This window comes from Etheostoma cragini, chromosome 4 (assembly GCF_013103735.1).
Source record: "Etheostoma cragini isolate CJK2018 chromosome 4, CSU_Ecrag_1.0, whole genome shotgun sequence".
NCBI classification, from domain to species: Eukaryota; Metazoa; Chordata; class Actinopteri; order Perciformes; family Percidae; genus Etheostoma; species Etheostoma cragini.
Window position 1 is genome coordinate 29695571 of NC_048410.1, and position 20073 is coordinate 29715643.

Sequence of the window (20073 nt, forward strand, 5' to 3'; positions counted from 1 at the left end):
ATCATCTACAAAATTAAAAACTGTGACAATCAAATACAGCCCATTTAGTCTAACCAAGAAAACCCACTGCGCTGTCTTACTACGTTAGGGTCAATACGCAACAATGCAACAGACTCTACAATCGACACCTGTCACCTTTATTATCCCAATGAATCATAACATCACATGTGCATCACTCCCACAACTCCAACAGATGTCCATTTAACTTGAGAAAACTATGTGTTGTACCAGCCACATCTCTGCAAATGTACACATTTTAAAATGCAAATAACATTCCTCGTAAACCTTTCAACATTAAAGGTTACAAGCTGGACCTGCCGAACTGAAAAGCTCTGGCTGTTAAGTCCAAACTCTCTTGCTCTTCCAGTCTTCCTCTGAAGCTCAAGGTCAGGTACAACTTAATTTTATGGCTGGTGGAATTCTCTTCAGTGTGGATGAAAAATGGCTCTTATATGTGAAACATATTACAATCCAGCCTGTAGTGGAAAGGTGAGACGCTAGCCTAACAGAGGGAAAATACAAGAGTAGTTGAGCTGTTTTCCAGAGAAGGAGAGGAACAAAAGAAAGGAGGACATGTAGAGAGGGAAGTCAGCAGGGAGATGAAAAAGGAGAAAAAAAAGATCCTTCATCCCGTCAGGGGATGGAAGGTAAATAAAGTGTATTTTTCAATCTCAATTTACAACATCAAGAAAAGAGGAAACTCAAGTGTTTCTCCAAACTCCTCTTCTTTCATTTTGATTACATTGAATTTGTGACATATTTGAGGTGGTTCCCCTGGGAGCCTCCCTATGGAGGTGTTCCAGGCACGTCCAGCTGGGAGGAGGCCTCGGGGAAGACCCAGGACTAGATGGAGGGATTATATCTCCAACGTGGCCTTGGAATGCCTCGGGACCCCCCAGTCAGAGCTGGTTGATGTGGCTCGGGAAAGGGAAGTCTGGGGTCCCCTACTGGAGCTGCTGCCCCCGTGACCCGACACCGGATAAGTTGATGGATGGATGGATGGTTGGATGGATGGATGGATACGATGGTTGGATGGATAGATGGATGGATGAATAAATAATAAGAGGTATACCATCAGAAGTAAGACGGATTAACATCCTTTTAACTTAAAGGTGCGCTATGAGTTTCTGCATGGTCACTTCTGTTGACGTTCCACGTAAGCTCGCCCCTCCCCTCATGTTTCCAAAACTGTCAAGACTAAGCCCCACCCCCCTTCCCCAACCCTCTTGTCGGTGATTGGCTGGAGTGGTTTGTGGTATTTTGGAACTCATCCTGTGTCTCTAGTATTTGTTTGACGTTTACGAGCCCTGTGTTGTCTCTGTGATGTCTCCCGAGACTGGGCTTTTTCAAGGGGGGGGGGATAAAACAAATCAAAAACAAAAAAAAGGAGAGAAGAGGAGGGAAATAGACAGAGGGAGGGTAAACAAAAGATGGTACGGCAAGGATGAGTGAGAAATAATTAAAAAGGAGGAAGGAATCAGGCAGAGATAAGTTGAGTTTGTGAAACAAAGAGAAAGAGTTTTCCGAGCGGCAGATCCACATCATGTACTCAATTAGCCAGCCGTGTGCTGAACTTGTTTGCCTTTTTTCTATTCTGATTGTACTTGGATTTGTTTGCAAATTGAATTGAATTAGTTTGCAGTTCAGCTTACGTGATTGGAAAAAGGGAATATAAATTGAGAAAGCCGAACGAGAGGACAGATGGAATAAAGAACCGAGACACAAAAGATAGCCGAGGCAAAGGCAAGCCAGAGAAACAGAGCAGCAGAGTAAAGGAGTGATGAATGGAGGTAGAGACAGAGAGGAAGAGGAAAATATCTATCTGGACTGCGGGTCGCAGGGATCAACTGGTCTAGACAGTGTAGCAGCCGTTTACCTCATTTCACCTTGACCACAAAGTCCAACCAGGAGAGAGAGAGAGATTGTGTGTGTGTGTGTGTGTGTGTGTGTGTGTGTGTGTGTGTGTGTGTGTGTGTGTGTGTGTGTGTGTGTGTGTGTGTGTGTGTGTGTGTGTGTGTGCGCGCGTGCAGGGCTGTCTGCTTGCAAGTGTGCGTATGCCCATACAAAGCCACTTGCTTTTGGAACTTAGAGGCGCCAGAGTTGAACAGAGATATATATCCGAGTGTGTGTGTAGGTGTGTGTGTGCGTGAGTCACCCACACAGCGATCTGTGAAGTCACCATGCAGCTGCACAGCAGACAGACAAATGTGCTTCACAGGAGAGTTTCTCACGAAAATAATCTCGCAAGTTAAGACCAGAGAGAGAGAGAGAGAGAGAGAGAGATAGAGAGAGACTGGAGGACAGATATACGTATTCATGTATCTATTTCTCTCTTTTAAGGAAGGGGGATTAACTTCATAGGCTCGTCGGCCAGGGAAGCTCTGTTTGCCTCCAGCTGCTCAGCATTGGCGAGGGCTGCCTGAGGCGTGAAGAGAGTTACCAGAGATGTGAGGGATTGAAGTAATGCACAATATGTACAGGTCTGTTTGGCTACTGCAAATGGCCAAATAAAATGCAAAAGCGATTCAAGCTTAATTTTTAAATTGAACTGTCCAGCTTTTACATTTTCTGTACGAGATATTCCAATACCATTTCTCCTACCTCACCTTGCATAATGGCCAATACCGAGTACCAATCAGAACCCAGTGTGTTTAAAAAAGTGTCTACATGAAAAAATGTAATAGCTCTATACTAACTCTGTATGTATGAATGGGTATGATTGATATTGTTGAGAATAAATGCCAACAAGTTTTCTTTTATTATCTACTTTGACAGTCTCATAACGGAAAAAATGCCATAAATAAACTACATTGAAGAATTCTTTTTCAGGGCTAAATTACACGATGTTGGATTGAGATTTATGTACTCGCCGATCCTGACAGCAGCCCTTTAGGCAGCATCAGAATAACCCTAGCAGAGTAGTTGGGGTAAATCCTCTAGTGAACAGGAATTGATGCACTTTGCAATCCCGGGCTGTGTCCCTAATCACTCACTCACTTACTAACATTTTGCGCACTTATTTTGCACAGTCATAGTCATTTTGCATCACCGCTCAGAGTTGTGGATGTTGCAACAGCATCCCAGAGAGGGTTTTTAAAAGATGCAGTTCTTAAAGGTGCAGTGCGTAGTTTCTGTCGCCCCTATGACGAGTTCTAAGTAATGACATTAGAACTGTTGGCGCGTCCACATGATACAAGCAACGCAGTTGCTAGTAGCCAAGGACACAAAGGATTAAAAAAACACAATGGACTCTTCAGAAGGTCATTATCTTCACTCGAGGTTTGCCGGGGGAGAGTCACAATCCCCTAAACGTAGTCGTACTGAGAAATCCAGAGTGAAATGTGTGGAGCTGATAGTTTTAATTAGCTTGTAGCAACTCATTTGGCAATGGCTTGAATGTTGAATACTTAAGCACTAACGCTTTAACTTACTTGATTTATTTTTTAATGTCAATATTGAGTGATATTTAATGCTTTTAGTTATTTTCAAACTTCCCCATATCTTTTTAATACGTTTCCTCATGGCATATTTAGCATGTTTAACGTTTGGTAAATTAACGACTGTGTATTGGGATTGGGATTAATAAAGTGTTTGAATTGATTCTGTTCCCGACATCAAGTTAATGCATGTCTGAATTTAGAGGGGGAGAAAAATGTAAATTAACTTTTGTCATCATTGTGTTTTTTCATCCTCAATGATTTCAATTGTCTGTTTGGACTGTAGGAAAAATATGTGTACATTTAGCCATGTAAGTGAGTCAAATTGGCAAAGACTGGCAGACCAGGAGGCAGACAGACTCGTCAAAGGAAGTGTGACTGAGAGAGCACTTGATGTGAATCTAAGCTGCGTAAGCAGGCAGTAAAGAAGTGGCTGCAAAAGAGCACAGAGGCTCCATCTTCCCTGAGCACATAAAAGTTAAAAACGACTCTCTCTCTCTCAACTCTGCTCTCACCTTCAATTACCCAGCACTGCCACATTATGGCCAAACAAAATGACTGCCATTAGCCATAATCACCTTACATGCAGCCTAATGCTTTGCTGAACTAGACTGGGGGAAATAATTGCCTGTCGGTAATGCTGTAGAAAAAACTTCTTTCAATACAAGCAGGGCAGAGGATAGAAATGATGAGCTCACTGTTCGGGATGTGACTCCGGACCATCGTCCACGCAGCACAGCAACAGCTTTGTGTTTCAAATGCAGGGAATCTTCAAAATATGGAGCAAAAATCCTTTAAAAAATCCCCAAGGTCTGCTGGCTGGGATTGAATCTTTTACTTCAGTGAAATATGCAATGAAAAACGTACGGGTGCTCCCCTTTTTATTATACTGTATATTCATGTTGGCCTTTCTCCATAACCATAAACAGTCCCCTGTTCCAACAATTTAGTTTTAATAGTCTCAAAATGAAAAAAACAAAAAGGGTATCCTTTATTCCTGAGTGTTTCTGTCCTCTCTGAATTATTTACGCATGCAGCACATGTACACTTTTTTATTTAACTCGGGTCTTGTCTTTTTCAAAACAAAGCTACATTACCCCGAGCAAGTGAAGGGTCAGGCTCTTCTCATTATCCATTCGTACATAAAGCTACAAAACGCATTGCAAAGTAAGTGCTACACTGTTAGAAAGGTCCGTAGAAATACAGGCTAATATACTGTAATATGTAATATGAAGGAACTTTCTGGAAGAAATTTTTTCACAGGTGTTTTTCCGTTTTTGGATCTTTTTTTGGATGAACAACCGTTAAATGTTCAGAGGATATAGTGACAGAGCAGGTACTGGTGATTTTCTGCAGGACATTATTTGTTTTATTCTGTTTGTTACAGTCTATGTGTTGTAAGTATTTATTACTGTATGCTCTATTAGAGCACCCTGGTCCACATAGAAGAGGAGGTCAACGTGGATGGGTTCAAAGTGTCCCGGGGAAAAACCAAGACATTCACCCAGGAAACGCGTTTCCGTGTCCCAGGAGTAGTACTTAGGGAACCAGGTGTTTTTATTCCAAAGCACAATTTCTTTTCTAATCGTAACTAGTCGTTTTGAGGCCTAAACTTAACCGTCACATGACCATAGGACGTCATATGAAATATTAGGACCAGGGATGGGAATATTTTGAATTTTAAACAATGTAGCAAACTTCTCAAGTTGTCTATAAAGCAGCAGCGTATAAGCCCTAAAACAAAGCCTTAATAATCTGCCATACCTTAGGATTCAAACTGTGTAACATCCATATAAATGTCAGAATATTCCAGCAGTAAATTACAGAGTACAGAATGATTCTGTGAAGTCTTGTCAAAGCCAAAGCTGTTACGTTTGAATCCATTATTGGTCTAATTTGCCTAATCTTTGAGGTTTTGGATGCCCTTGAAAAGGCCAACAGGAATGTGAAAGGGAGGATTTTAGTTTCAGATCCAGTTCTTGCGTTGTGGTCTAGGGGTCCGTGTTTGTATCAGTGCATTTGGTCCTGCTACACGTCCCGCCATGCCCTGTAACATCCTGCTGCACTCTGCGGAGCCCTGCTACAGCCTGCTGTGCCGTGTCATGCCACACAGTGCCAGGCTACACCATAAACTACTACAGTCACATTATTGTGACTGTTATTGCCACTTTTCATTTCAACCCCAACCGCCTACCAAGAGTCTGGGTCTGTCCCAGGTTTCTTCCTAAAAGGGTTTTATTCTCACCACAGTCACACTAAATGCTTGCTACTAGAACTGTTGGGTCCTTGTAAATTATGGATTGTGGTCTAGACCTACTCTATCTGTAAAGTATCTCAAGATAACTCTTGTAATGAGTTGATACTACGAATACAATTTAGAGGCTCCCGATCCATGAAAAACACAACTACGGCGCCCACAGTGGCGAAGGGGCTGTCTTTGGCCCAGACACAAAAGGCTGATGCTTGCTTTGTGAACTGACAGAGAACAGTGTTGCCTAACCTTTGAATGTACAGCAGTGTCTGGGAGTTTGATTTTTTAGATGAAAACGTGTTTGCACATGAAACGCACACTATGCTGCGGTGGCTTTCCACTGATCCAGTGGATTTACGTCGCATCACTGTTAACAATGCACGGGGAGTACGCGCATACGGATACGTCTGAGTGTGGCATTCTGTACGTATTTGAAACTTTTTGATGTGTCCTTGTCTCCTTAAGCATATATTTGTATAATTGTGTATGCTACTATGTGTGTACATGTTGGCTCCTTTATGTGTGTGTGGGCGCGAGCAAGCATGCGTGCGTGTGTGTGAGATCATATTTCCATATTTCCATAGCTGAGAACACCTGAGCTAAGGAGAAAGCTTTACAGCTGGTTCAAAAATAAAGCAAACACACACACACACACACACACAGAGACGCACACAGAGCGATAAACCCCCTCTGCATTGCATTCTGGATTTACCCAAGCTCCTTCTCCCCGTTGATCCCTCAATCTGTATGTCTCTTTCATTGTCGTCTTAACAACTTCCTTCTCTCTCTCTCGCTCTCTCTCTCTGCTCTCCCTCTCTTTTCAAGCTTCTAAGACTCCTCGCTGGCACCAGTCAGACTCCTGGTACCATTATCCATTTTCAAAAGCCTGAAAGGTATTGGAACACATCTAAATGGTAGATTCTTACTTTAAAAGTGAAATGTTTTCTATCAATTGTTGTAGTAGATGATGGAATCCAGCTCCCCTTGGAGTCCACCTCAGACACAATGGACAACATAATGGACTCAATGGAAGTCAAAGCGGGAAAGAGGAAAAAGAGGGATATTGGGTGGAAACCAATGAAGCTTTTTAAAATCACAATTTATTTATCTATTTTCTTCTTCCCCTCTAGTGGCCAACTTTTTAATTTTTCATCAAACCTCAATGTGATATCTGCTCTTTTAACCGTTTATTCTTTAAATGTGTGGGCATGTTGGTAATCAACTATGAGTGGTCTCTTTTTAATTAGACAGCTGGGCGACAGTAGTGCTTAACTGAAAATAATTTAAGCAAGACAAATAATGAAATGTGCTCACATTCAACTAAGACAATTATGAAAAGGGCAATAACTGAAAATTTTCAGTTTCCCTTCTATTTCTTTCTTAGGTTCCCTTCATCCCTGTCTCTTCTATTTACATTGGTATTCCAGTCCTTCATCTGTCTGTCTTTGGCCTTGGATAGTGATCGTGAAGATGATGATAATAGCAACATGCTTGGTGGTCAGTTTGCAGGTCCTCCATCCACTAATTTACTGCTTCAATCAATAAAATGATTACGATGCTCAGCATGTTGTTCAAAAAGCAGCCAGCACTGCTGCTGGACAGTGTATATGGATTGATGGATGAATGGAGAAAAGGAGGGATGAGCAGATGAAAGGAGGGCTGCAGTCAGGGTCTTGAAGGGGAGATGGGAGTGTAGTGATGGTGGAAGCAAGAGATGGGATTTAGAGAGGTATGTAGAGTAACGTATGTACAGCTGGATAGATGGATGGATGATTAATGGAAGGAGGGTTAATTGAATCAACTACATTAGAAAAGAAGAGAGGGGTGTAGAAAATGATGGAGGGATATGAGGAAATGAAGAAATCAATAATGCAATTTTGAAAAATTAGTGGACAGACAAATAGATGGGATGAATGGATCTGAAGTGTCTTTTATATAGACCTTAGTGGTCCCTAATACTGTATCTGAAGTCTCTTTATATAGACCTTAGTGGTCCCTAATACTGTATATGAAGTCTCTTTATATAGACCTTAGTGGTCCCCTAATACTGTATCTGAAGTCTCTTTTATATAGACCTTAGTGGTCCCCTAATACTGTATCTGAAGTGTCTTTATATAGACCTTAGTGGTCAATAATACTGTATCTGAAGTCTATTTTATATAGAACTTAGTGGTCCCTAATACTGTATCTGAAGTGTCTTTTATATAGACCTTAGTGGTCCCTAATACTGTATCTGAAGTCTCTTTATATAGACCTTAGTGGTCCCTAATACTGTATATGAAGTCTCTTTATATAGACCTTAGTGGTCCCCTAATACTGTATCTGAAGTCTCTTTTATATAGACCTTAGTGGTCCCCTAATACTGTATCTGAAGTCTCTTTATATAGACCTTAGTGGTCCCTAATACTGTATCTGAAGTCTATTTTATATAGAACTTAGTGGTCCCTAATACTGTATCTGAAGTCTCATTTATATAGACCTTAGTGGTCCCCTAATACTGTATCTGAAGTCTCTTTATATAGACCTTAGTGGTCCCCTAATACTGTATCTGAAGTCTCTTTCATATAGACCTTAGTGGTCCCTAATACTGTATCTGAAGTCTCTTTTACATAGACCTTAGTGGTCCCTAAAACTGTATCTGAAGTCTCTTTTATATAGACCTTAGTGGTCCCCTAATACTGGATCTGAAGTCTCTTTTATATAGACCTTAGTGGTCCCTAATACTTTATCTGAAGTCTCTTTCATATAGACCTTAGTGGTCCCCTAATACTGTATCAGAAGTCTCTTTCATATAGACCTTAGTGGTCCCCTAATACTGTATCTGAAGTCTCTTTATATAGACCTTAGTGGTCCCTAATACTGTATCTGAAGTCTCTTTATATAGACCTCAGTGGTCCCCTAATACTGTATCTGAAGTCTCTTTTATAAAGACCTTAGTGGTCCCCTAATACTGTATCTGAAGTCTCTTTTACCAAAATTCAGTCTTGGTCCAGAATTCCAGCCCATAGAGCCAGTCCCACAATGAGCTTTCCTTAGTATGTGCCATTTCTTAGTCTTTAGCTTTTGAGGGGCAGGGAGGCAAGGTGGAGGCTGGGGGCGTGGCCTTGACCAACTGCCACATTGCAGTAATTCTCTAGGCGGACAAAGCAGAGAAAGTGGAGATAACCTTGCCCCTACTGACCTCATAAGAAGCCCGATTCCAGGTCGGCCCATCTGAGCTTTCAGTTGCTCAAAGGCAGAGCAGGATACCCAGGGCTCGGTTTACACCTATCACCATTTCTAGCCACTGGGGGGCCATAGGCAGGCCGGGGGGGACACATTAATGTAAAAAAAAAAACAACCCCACCTAAAATCTTTCCCTGACTATAATTAAGTGGTTTGATCCTGAATGTTAAAAAACAACGCCGAATCGGTCCACATCTCCATAAAAATGACACCAATGGAGTACCCGGAATGTCAAATTTCGCTGCGGATGGGATTACATTGGCGTTAGTTAGTTTTGGCGCCAGAAACACACGGCAAAGGAACTAAATTGAGTGTTGTTTTGTGTTGGTTTTAAAAATGGAAGAGAAAAGAAGAGAGATGGTGGGGCTATAGACGAAAAGAGCAATGATGGATGGATGGATGCAAAGAAAAAGCTGAATAAAGTGACACAAAAGGCCTCGGGCCAAAAATCAATGTTAATGTTAAGAATTCCGTGATTAGTTTAATTTAATAGGGAAGTCTACCAGCACTGTACTTAACATTGCGACAAACTCAGCTGAAGTAGTTTATGGCTTGACATAATCTATGTTTTCCTGTCATTTATACTGTAAACTTTAGAGTAAGGGTCAGAGGATGAATTAACAGAAGATAGATTGATAAGTCTGCACCAATCAATGACGAATGTACATTTTAACTCCTATATTTCTCCCACATGTACTGCTCTATCTCTAATTTGCATCATTCCATATTTTATTTAAGTCTATTTTCTGTGTTCAGTGTATTTGTTTTGGATATCAGACTTGATACACATAGATAATGAAAGTTATTTTTTTACATCTTGTCTTTAAAGTTAATCGTGGACCAAACAGATGGCTCGACAAAACCCTAACGTCACTCTGTGAAGATGTATGACAGTGAATTTGTTCCTTTGCACAAATCGCTCAAGCGTTCTTTTGCATTCTGCCTCATCATGCTTTGACGTGCATCAGCAAATAGCACAGTTGTGTAGATTACATTAAATCCGCTTACATATGCAAGGCTGAAACATTATTGGATATCATTTTTTATTAATTTCCCCATCACATTCTCTTTTGACTATTTGTCAAGTTGTCTGCTCTTTCTTTCAGTTTTCCTAGAGCAGATCGGATGCAGAGTGGCTCTCTATCACTGGGATTTGTCTGTCTTTATTGGGAATGTCTGCCTGCCTGTGGCTGTCTGTTTCCTGGCCGGTTAACACATGGATTCAGCCGGTATACAGCAGTGTTTTAGGAGCAGATCCACATTCTCCTACCTGGAGAGGCAGGTGACAAGTAGAGGAGAGGAGACGAAAGAGATGAGACCAGGACCGAGGAGGAGAGGAGGAGAGAGTGGGAGTGAGAAAAGGATAGAGTGAGAGGAAAGGAAGAGTGAAAAGTAACGTATGGAAGTGATGTGAAAGTGTAGAAAGAATGACAGAATATCTGATGATAGTAGAAAGAAAGGAAGGAACAATTACAGATAAACACAGAAGATTACATTATGGAATGGGAAAAAGAATGAGGACTAGAAAGTAGATGGTAGAAAGAACACAGAGCACAGGAGGGAGGAAGGAAGGAGCGAAAAGGAGGAGGAGGATGGATGAGAGGAGGTGTGGCAGGAAGATGACGAGCTGGCAGCTGGCTGATAAGTATTATCACGTAAAACAGAAACACTCCGTAAAAGGAGAGCGGCAGACAAATGTCACTACACCACTTATACCTCTGTGTGTGTGTGTGTGTGTGTAAGAGACTGTGTGACTACACACACACACAGACATGTCCCACTTTGGCAGAGGCCACAGCCAATCTGCTTGGCAAAGAACTGGTCAATCTGGCCAACAGAAGGGGAGAGAGGGAGGGAAAATGAAGGGAAAAAGACAGAAAGAAGGTACTTGGAAATGGTTTTGACATTTCATTCTGTCCGTGTGCTAATTGTGTGTGTGTTTGTGTGTGTGTATGTGTATGTGTATGTGTGTGTGTGTGTGTGTGTGTGTGTGTATATGCGCATGAAGTATTTTGCCCTCTCTGCCATTGTATGAATGTATGTATATATTGAATGTGTGTGCTATTTTGTAACTTTTGCTTCACTTGTTTCTCATGCTCACACATGCAAACACACACACGCACACACACACGCACGTTCACACACACACACACACGGTCACGCAAACACAAGTACTGTATCCACAGCTGTTTCTAAAATAAAAAAACAGAGAATTATCAACAAAAACCAGTTTTGCTTACCTATAGATGTCGTGGCTGGAACGGGCTCTTTAGACACTACAGACATAATCAACATGGCACACAGAGGGAAACACAGGAGCTCAGTCAGAAACAGCTAACATGGTTACAGTTCAAACATTAGCAACTCCACAGCTTCTTCAGCCATTGAAACATTGCCTAAAGAATCTTCAAAGATTGTGTGTGTGTGTGTGTGTGTGTGTGTGTGTGTGTGTGTACCTGAGTAGTAGGAATTCAGCAGGGATTTGCTCTGCAGCGTCTTGCTTCCCTGCACTGAGAAGGAGCAGGGAGAAGGGGAGGCTGGGGAGGAGACAGAAAGGGAGAAAAGGTGAAAAGAAGGTGAATAAGAGAATGGAGAAAAAGGGGAGGTTGTGCGAAGACAGGGGAAACAGGAGGTGGGGAAGGAAGATGTGAGGTGGAAGGGAGGGGTGGGCCATGATAAGGAGGAGGAGGGAGAAAGTTAAAACAACACGAGGGAGAGAACGAAAGATGACAATAAAGGAGAAGGAAGTGGGAAGAACAGAGTGAAATAGGAGAGAGAAGAGGACAGGGGAAGGTGGGATGAAATAAGGAAAGTAGAGACATAAAGGTAATTAGAAATCAGTGAAGGACATAGAGTAAGGGAGGAAGGCCAGGGAGAAGAGGGACAGGTCAGTGAGTGAGCTCATCTAAAAAAAAGAATCAATCATCACAGGACAGCGTGAACAATGAAAACATACACAGAGAGATCAATACTCCATATTCAAAAGCCCAAAGAAAAATCCGATAACACTAATGGCACCGTCAGCGCTGCAGATATTGAATTCTGAAATACAAAAGTGGTCCCGTCTCAATGAGTGTGCACTTAAATATGACATGCCCTTAATGTGGGTCAGTAAACACAACCAATTATATAATTGTGTAAGAAATGTTGATTCAAAGTGAATGGAACGATCCAATTGGGGGGGGGGGGTGTTTTCCAGTGGACATGCTATACTCAATCATCACACTCCAATTAGATATACCAATCTATCAATACTGTGCATCAAATGGATCTCAATCGTTCATCGTGCCTACCGTACACAAGAAGACCATCTCACATCTAACGTTAAAGACTGGGGATCTTGCAGGGTCACACATTGTGAGACTACAATTGGATTTTATTATTATAGATATATAAGATTTTTTCATATTTTTGATGGTCTCCCCTAGAACACTCAGGGAAACCAGAAAAACTAAAAACATTGATTCATTCAAATAGCTTAAAAAGGGACCTCTTGTAGTCATGGGAATAAACACTCTAAACATGGCAGCCGTGGTCCTTTGTTGATGTTTTAGTTCAGTGACAGAATACACAAAATGAACGACATTAACAAGACCTGTACATGAATCAATAGATTAAATAACGTGACAATTACACAAAATGCCATGAGACTGGGCTGGTATCCAACAGTGACCGATGGCTACTACGTCCACGCAGATACACTCTATCTCTCATACACACACACACACACAAACAGACTGCAAGCGATTGTAAATAAATGAATGTAAATGTAGAGAAGACACAGGCACACACACACAATAGGATAAAACGTGGGGGGGGGGGGGGGGTTGCTGACAGTGACATATAATCTGCTGGTTAAACCCGTTCAAATATCCACACTAGAAATCACATCTAGCCTACACACAGTTATCTATAGGAGCAGCAGCTAGTTGGCGCCTGTGTGTGTGTGTGTGTGTGTGTGTGTTCATCTTTAAGTAATAGTCCCTCATCTATAAACATTGAGCAGCCAATTAGCAATCCTGCATGATAGCATATGCAGTATTTTTGTTCATCGTATATCAGTTTTGGGTATTTCAGACACCTGGTGGCCCAAACTGGCGGCCATTAGTGGAAACTCACACCCTAAAGGAAAAATCTCCTCCACCTCCCTTCATACTGACTGAGCAGATGACACATTGTGTCTCCCCTCTTCTGCCCCTGTCTGTCTTTTCCTTTGTTTCCTCCCCCACTCCCATCCTGCCCTCTCTTCTTGTCTCACCTCCTCAGTTCTGTTTTCTTCCCATTTCATCCATGGCACTTGTCTCTACTGTTGTTCCCTGGCACATGTGTGTAAGGTGTTCACAGCTTATTCAGGGTTTTTTCTCAGTTGGAGTAGTTGTACAGCAAACTGTCAAAAATCAAAATGTATTTCCTAGGACTGGATTAAAATAATCAATTCTCCGATCAAAATTGATCTTTGTTTAAGTGACCTGAAATCCAGAAATCAATCCTTTAATATTTCCCTTTTCATCATGGATGTAAAAGTAAAAGTACTTTAAACTAATATATAGTGGGGATTGATTCTTAATGTAAGCACGTTAACGTGGTGCATTCTCAATGAAAATATTTGACGGTTGCTTCTGGCTTGTACAAATGACAGCATATGTTCTCTGAGAATCTCTTTTACATCCAAGCTAAACTAGTATTGTATCGAAAATGTCCCTTAACTCATTGATATTCGATTGAATCGGAAATGTAATCAAATCATGACCTTGTGAATCCAAATCAAATCAATACGGAAATAATTAGCGAATCGCAGCCCTAGGAAACCCAACCAACAAGTAATACAGAGGGGGGGTAAAACAATTAGCATGATGTGAGCTGGTTGGACACACCTTTTGTAATGGCGCAGTGGGTATAAAACATGCCTCTAAAATATAGCAATTGTAAGTCACTTTGGATAAGAGCGTCAGCTAAATGACATGTAATGTAATAATGTATATTCTAGCTAGATGCTAAAAAGCCAAATATAGATGCATTAGCCTCTCCAAGCCTGAGTTATCCCCTAGTGGTCTGTGGAAGTAGCCACTTACAGCATCTTCTCCCGGTAATGGCGGCTGAGGTGACACTCACATTTTTTCTCTCCCTGTGTTATTAAAGCCACGGGATGAGAGTGGCTTCAGAGATTGTAATATATGTGTGTAGGAGGGCAGCATAAATGAGTTCTTGTGATGTTCAGCAAGACGTTTGTCTCAATAATAGTCCATCCATGCCAGTCTTCCATGGGTTTCTGGTAGTATGATGGTTGTTAGCTATTTCTAGCTTGGCTGGCTTTAGCACAAGCTATTCAGCTGGCATTCTTAGGAGACAGCATCAGATACATAACTACGAGCCTCTGAACCTGGTGCAGGAGAGCCAGACCCGTCTGCTCTGGATACGTCGACTCCATACATCTGGATTATTGAATTGTTGTGATTGGTCGTAGTGTTATCCATTTGCGTACAGTGAAATTTTCAAATGCACGCTTGGTGCCGCCCCTCGAGATGGGAGACTTTCTTTAATTGATGCCAGACCCTTGATCTTTCGGATTTGGGTCTGGATTTCAAGGCTGTTAAAATGATTCAATTCAGGTAAACTCTGCTGCTTCCTGTCACCAATTGATCAAAGGTTTCCACGTTAGCTTCATAAAGTGGAGTCAATATGCTCACCCTTAACTTCCTTTGCTCAGGTCTTTTCCTGTTACCATCAAACAACCTGGGAGGTTCCCAACAAACACAACAGAAATGGCAGTGGAAGGCTGACACAGACCTCATGCGGTGTTTGTAATTTACTACTGTCTTCAAAATGAATGGGATCATAGACAGCTGATGTGAAAATGATCCATATAGCAGCCCTCTTGCCTAATTGTTATTCTGTTTGCTCTACTGTTTTCTGGTACAGTAGCCCAATTTCCCTAATTTAAGTTTTATCTGCTCCTCTCCTCGTTGTCCTCTCTCATTCTTCCCCCCCCCCCCCTCTTCTAATACTGCACAACACAACATATTTTCCCCTCTTCTGTGATAAAATCCCTCTCGTCTCATGCGTACCGCCACTATATGCTAATGCACCTCCAAAAGAAGCTCAACTTTAATACAGTGAGGAGTGTACCTGCATACCAAAAGAAATCTGCATTGACAGCAATGTCCTGTGAAGATAACTGGTGACTGGATGAGAATGCAATAACACAAAAAGGTTATTTGCCCAGCGAGGGGCCATCTGCGGAAATATTATTGGGTCCCCTACCTTGTGTCAGCATTTTTCCTCTGTCTCATTAGGACTGAGCCTGGATCAGTGACTGTGTCTATGCATGCCTGTGTGTGTTTGTGTGTGTGTGTGCTTACTTTATTTCTTTCTCTTCTTTCAAATGTGTATGTGGTAACACAGTACCAACTATAAAAGAGTGACAGTTATTGAGAAAAAAATTCATGGCACGCCCCAAATCTAGGTAAAGAAGCATGCCTAAACTATATTTGGCCTCAAGCAAGGTTGAGTTACTGGATAACTGCCTGGAAGCAACAAAAAAAATCAACCATGTCTTACAAAATAACCATTACTTTATCATGTATTCGGTTTCCAGGTCTATATTCTGCAAACTCCCAAACCTATAGACTCAGCCGAAGTGCAGTTAGGTCTAGCTAGAGGAAAAGACATGTCCAATGTTCCAACCACTACACGTTTCAAGGTCCAGAAGAAAGGAAACTCCTTCTAAAATATGCAAATGAAAAGTCTATTTACATGCACATATAATGCAATGTTTTCATATACTGCAACTTTATTACACATCCAAGGTCTAGATAAAAGTGGTCTCCTGTAAGTGTTTCAATGTAAAAACATGATTGTCCGTCAGAGCTGCAGCGTGGACAGTTAGAGGAAGAGAGCAGGCAATTACGGGCGACATTAGCTTGCTACTTAGTCCCTCTCCAGTGCCCTGCTTTCAACGGCAAAGCAATCCCAAAGGCCAGTCTGACATTTTCAAGAGAAAAATGCCCTTCTGAGGGGCCCCGTCTAATTACCCTGGACACACACACACACTCACACATACTGTATGTCTATTCTGAGATAGAAATATGCCCCCATTTAGCCACGCACATGCATGAAGGTTGACTTTCATATGATTGCAGTTGAAGACACACAGATGTGTGTGTGTGTGTGTGTGTGGGTCAAAACCCAATGCAACATGCCTATATGTACTGTACTTGCAGGAGTATAAGGCAGCACAGAGCATAACACGTTCAGAGAACAGAACTGAAAGTGATTACAACAGCACTAAGTAAGATGGAGGCTAGTGAAGCAGCACAGCATACTGCTGATATTAGTGAAAGAGGAACAGATGGAAAGTTTTATTATAAATTGAAATGTCCACTATTTGAATAAATGAATGTGACAAAATGATTAATGGCACAGAGGCATGGTAATGTGTAGAGGAAACGTTGCAATGTGAAATAAAAGTTAACTTGAAGCTACATTTCTTATACAAGAGAAAATATTGTAATTACGTTGTCCTACAACAACATTTCATAGGCAATATTTCATCTGCTGTATTCTACCTTGGTTATATATTAACAGTAAGTTCTCCGGTGGATCTCTAGGACGGTGCCAGAACCATGGATGATTTGGACTTACTGAATCCGTTGAGGTCCTGGGTGGACGTGGAAAAGGGGTCGTCCTTGTGCAGGGTGCTGACTTTAGTGGTGCTCTTATCAGCCGTGGTGACCGGACCCATCTCCCTCTGCTGGGTGGAGCTGCTGGCGGTCTCCTTCTGCTTCTTTGCCAACTTCCTGTAGTGGTATAATCACATGCACACAAACAATTATACATGTAAAGGTACATACACAAGCACAGACAGAAACACACAAACAAACACACACACACAGGTATATTTACATATTCAGACACATATACCCACAAGTGTGAAAACCCACATGCAGCCACAGACAATTACACACACAAACAAACATAAATCACAAAATCGAAAATACTGTCAGGGAGATGACTTATGGTGAGGAGAATTCTATTTTTTAAACATAATAATAATAATAATACATTTTATTTAAAGACGCCTTTCTTGGCACTCAAGGACGCCGCACAGGGAATTCATGAATTAAGATCAGCAAAACAAATACTATACATCAGCAAAACAAATACTATACAACAGCAAAACAAATACTATACAACAGCAAAACAAATACTATACAACAGCAAAACAAATACTATACAACAGCAAAACAAATACTATACAACAGCAAAACAAATACTATACAATAGCAAAACAAATACTATACAACAGCAAAACAAATACTATACAACAGCAAAACAAATACTATACAACAGCAAAACAAATACTATACATTAAAGCAACAGAAAAGGCAGAGCAACAGACATTTAGGTGGAATAGGCAGTTATAAACAGATGTGTTTTTAGTTGTGATTTGAAATGGGGGAATGAAAACATGCAGTGACTTGAACTCAATGAGACATTGTGCATTTATGTATTGCCGTATCCAAAAGTTAATAAACAATATTCTTGTGTACATCCATCTATTTTCGTTTGAGTCTTTCATGTTCACCGTTTTAGCAACCATGTAGAGGATGTTAGGGGGGATGCCACCCCGCTCGTTGGCAACATGACCAACATGCATGCCCCTTGTTAACCTTTCATCCCCTCTCTCCATCCCCTAGTAGCAGAGAGAGTGCAGGAGAAGAGGGGTTATTCAGTCTAGTCGGCCTGACTCATTGATCCTTTATCTGACTGAGAAGTGACAGCAAGCCAATACAATCTGACATTGACTGGTTCTCCAGAGCTTGCGATCGTACCCCCATAAAGAACATATTTCCTCTCCTGAATGTAATCTCCTGCTATAATCGGCAGCAACCTTCGACAAACCTTAACTTACTGGAAGTGATCATTAGTATGACACATTTTAATGTGAGTGTGATTCTGTTGTTCATTGCATTCAAAAAACACTGCAGCTTTCAACAGACTAAAGAGTTGCTACAGTTTAACTGCCATCTGCTTGACCTAGCTAGAAAATCACACGATACAGCTGGATCCAGTCTACATTTCCAGACTGGATATGAAATAACAGGCCCACAAGCTCGCCCATAGGCAGCTAAACAATTTTCAATTTCAAACACAAAACTGAGCCATCCTTTGCAGCCTTCAGTATTCCGTAACCCATTATGTGTAAATCTCTTCTTAAATGGACCATTCAGGCTATCCTCGTCAAATGTTTTGTCAGCGATGGGGGGGGGGGGCCTGGGGGTGTCATCCTGGTTGGTTCACTAGGACCGCCTAAATGCACCATTGTATTATCTTGTAAACCAGCAGACTGCAAAGTATGATGTGACCTTAAGGAACAGTAGGCCCATGCCCAAAAGGGTTGATCTGGGGTTGCAGTGACATCCAAGCAGAGCCAATAAGCACAGTGGGTTTCAATTACCTTCACAATAACCCTGAAGAAAATATTTCACTTCATATAACGGTTATATATTTCACTGCTGTCTTAAAACATGCCTGTGTGAAGTAACATCTTAGTTTTATTTATTTTGCCTATGTGGGAGCAAGTCTGTGATCTGTCTTGCTTTTTCTAAACATTTTTTAATTAAATGCAGTTTTTCAGAAATTATTTTCACAATAATTTGATTATAATGTGTCGTCATAGAACTTCTTCAGTCACCTACTGGTCTGGAGGAACAGACTCTTCAGGTTAGAGTATCTCGTTGAGTGCCAAGCTTTTTCTTTTGCCTTTTCAAAAGTGTGTAGCAACGTAACAGTCCATGGGGATCTGAGGATCCTGCACTGGCCCTAAACTGTCAGAACAGAGCAACACATTGATCAAGTTTCTTACAGTTTGCAAGCAACAGTGTTTACTGCCTGCTGTGCTTTGCAAATGAACCGATAGCATCACTGATATGTGTATCAGTAATGCATCCTTTAGAAATTCATCACCGGTTGAGTCATATAAAAACCATCTTACACTTTTCTTTTACAAAAGTCAACCAAAAAAATCCGCCTCCAGAATCCACCAACACATTATTTACTTACTTAAAATGTCTGACTTCCAGTCACGAATGCCATACAGTGGGCTGTGTGTGTGTGTGTGTGTGTGTGTGTGTGTGTGTGTCTGTTTCTGTGAACAAGTACTTGATCTACTTGAAGGCTGGGTAAGTAATGTGTATGTGCTGGACATTCAGTCCTGTTGCCTCTGTGTGTGTGTGTGTGTTGTATTTGGCTGTTGGAGCACACTGGCCGGTGAGTGGGTGTGTTTCTTAGTGACCCATCACGAAGCCGCCTAATACGCCTGCTTACACGTGTCTCTGAAAACTGTTCCTTCCTGCACAGTCACTCCAAAAGGAAAATTCTTAACTAACTTCCTTAAGAGCATTAATCATAATGTCCATACAATGATTAATCAAGTTTCTCTCAATAAATCTAAAAGCTTTAAAGGGGAACTATGCAGTTTTCTCAGCTTAATGTATCTTAACTTAACAGTTTCAGAGTCATTAGAAGGGTTATATGACTTTTCTTTCAAGAGGAATGGTGGTCGTCTCGCTCTCCCCCCCCAGCGCCTCTGAGTGGAAAAACCACTATTGCAACTTTGGACCGGCGAGCCGCCGGACTCAGCGTCAGGAAGTATGGCGTGAAATCAGGTCTCGCGATGTAACAAATTGCTTCACGTCATTACACACATACACTTCCATTCAGGAACCGGCTTACAAGGTAGCAATGCAGTTTTTTACACTATGGTCATGAATGAGCCGGCAAAAAAGAAGCAGAAGACTAGGAAAGCATCATCGGAGGAACAGAGAGGAGGAAACGGCGGACTGACCGAGGGAGGGGTCAAACATAAGTAAACAGAGGAGCTGCCAAACATCTATTCAGAAGCTGTAGGGGGGCTATATAGAGAAACCTGTAGGGGCGGGGCTATATGGAGACCTGTACGGGGAGCTCTCTAGAGAAACCTCCAGGGGGGGTTCTATAGAGAAACCCGTAGGTGTAGGGGTCTATAGAGAAACCTGTAGGGGCGGGGCTCTATATAGAGACCTTTAGGGTGAGCTCTCTAGAGAAACCTGTAGGTGGAGGGGTTTAAGGAGAAACCTGAATGGGAGCTATATAGAGAAACTTGTAGGGGGGGGGGGGGGG

At 41.6% G+C, this 20073-nt stretch overlaps 1 protein-coding gene and 1 long non-coding RNA gene across 14 annotated transcripts in view; one reads left to right on the forward strand and one right to left on the reverse strand.

Moving 5' to 3' along the window:
• The window catches only part of ptprt (protein tyrosine phosphatase receptor type T), a 329101-nt gene that overhangs the window by 62822 nt on the left and 246206 nt on the right, over positions 1-20073 (reverse strand). For all 13 annotated transcript variants that reach the window (XM_034869764.1, XM_034869761.1, XM_034869760.1 and 10 more), the window contains 3 exons: positions 16555-16709; positions 11370-11450; positions 11154-11189 (listed from right to left, as the gene is read on the reverse strand). In XM_034869764.1, the coding sequence (XP_034725655.1) occupies positions 11154-11189; positions 11370-11450; positions 16555-16709 (272 nt within the window). The remainder of the gene's footprint in view (positions 1-11153; positions 11190-11369; positions 11451-16554; positions 16710-20073) is intronic.
• LOC117943561 overlaps positions 17447-20073 on the forward strand; it is a 32967-nt gene continuing 30340 nt past the window's right edge. Inside the window, exon 1 of the long non-coding RNA XR_004656378.1 lies at positions 17447-17458. This is a non-coding gene — a long non-coding RNA (uncharacterized LOC117943561). The remainder of the gene's footprint in view (positions 17459-20073) is intronic.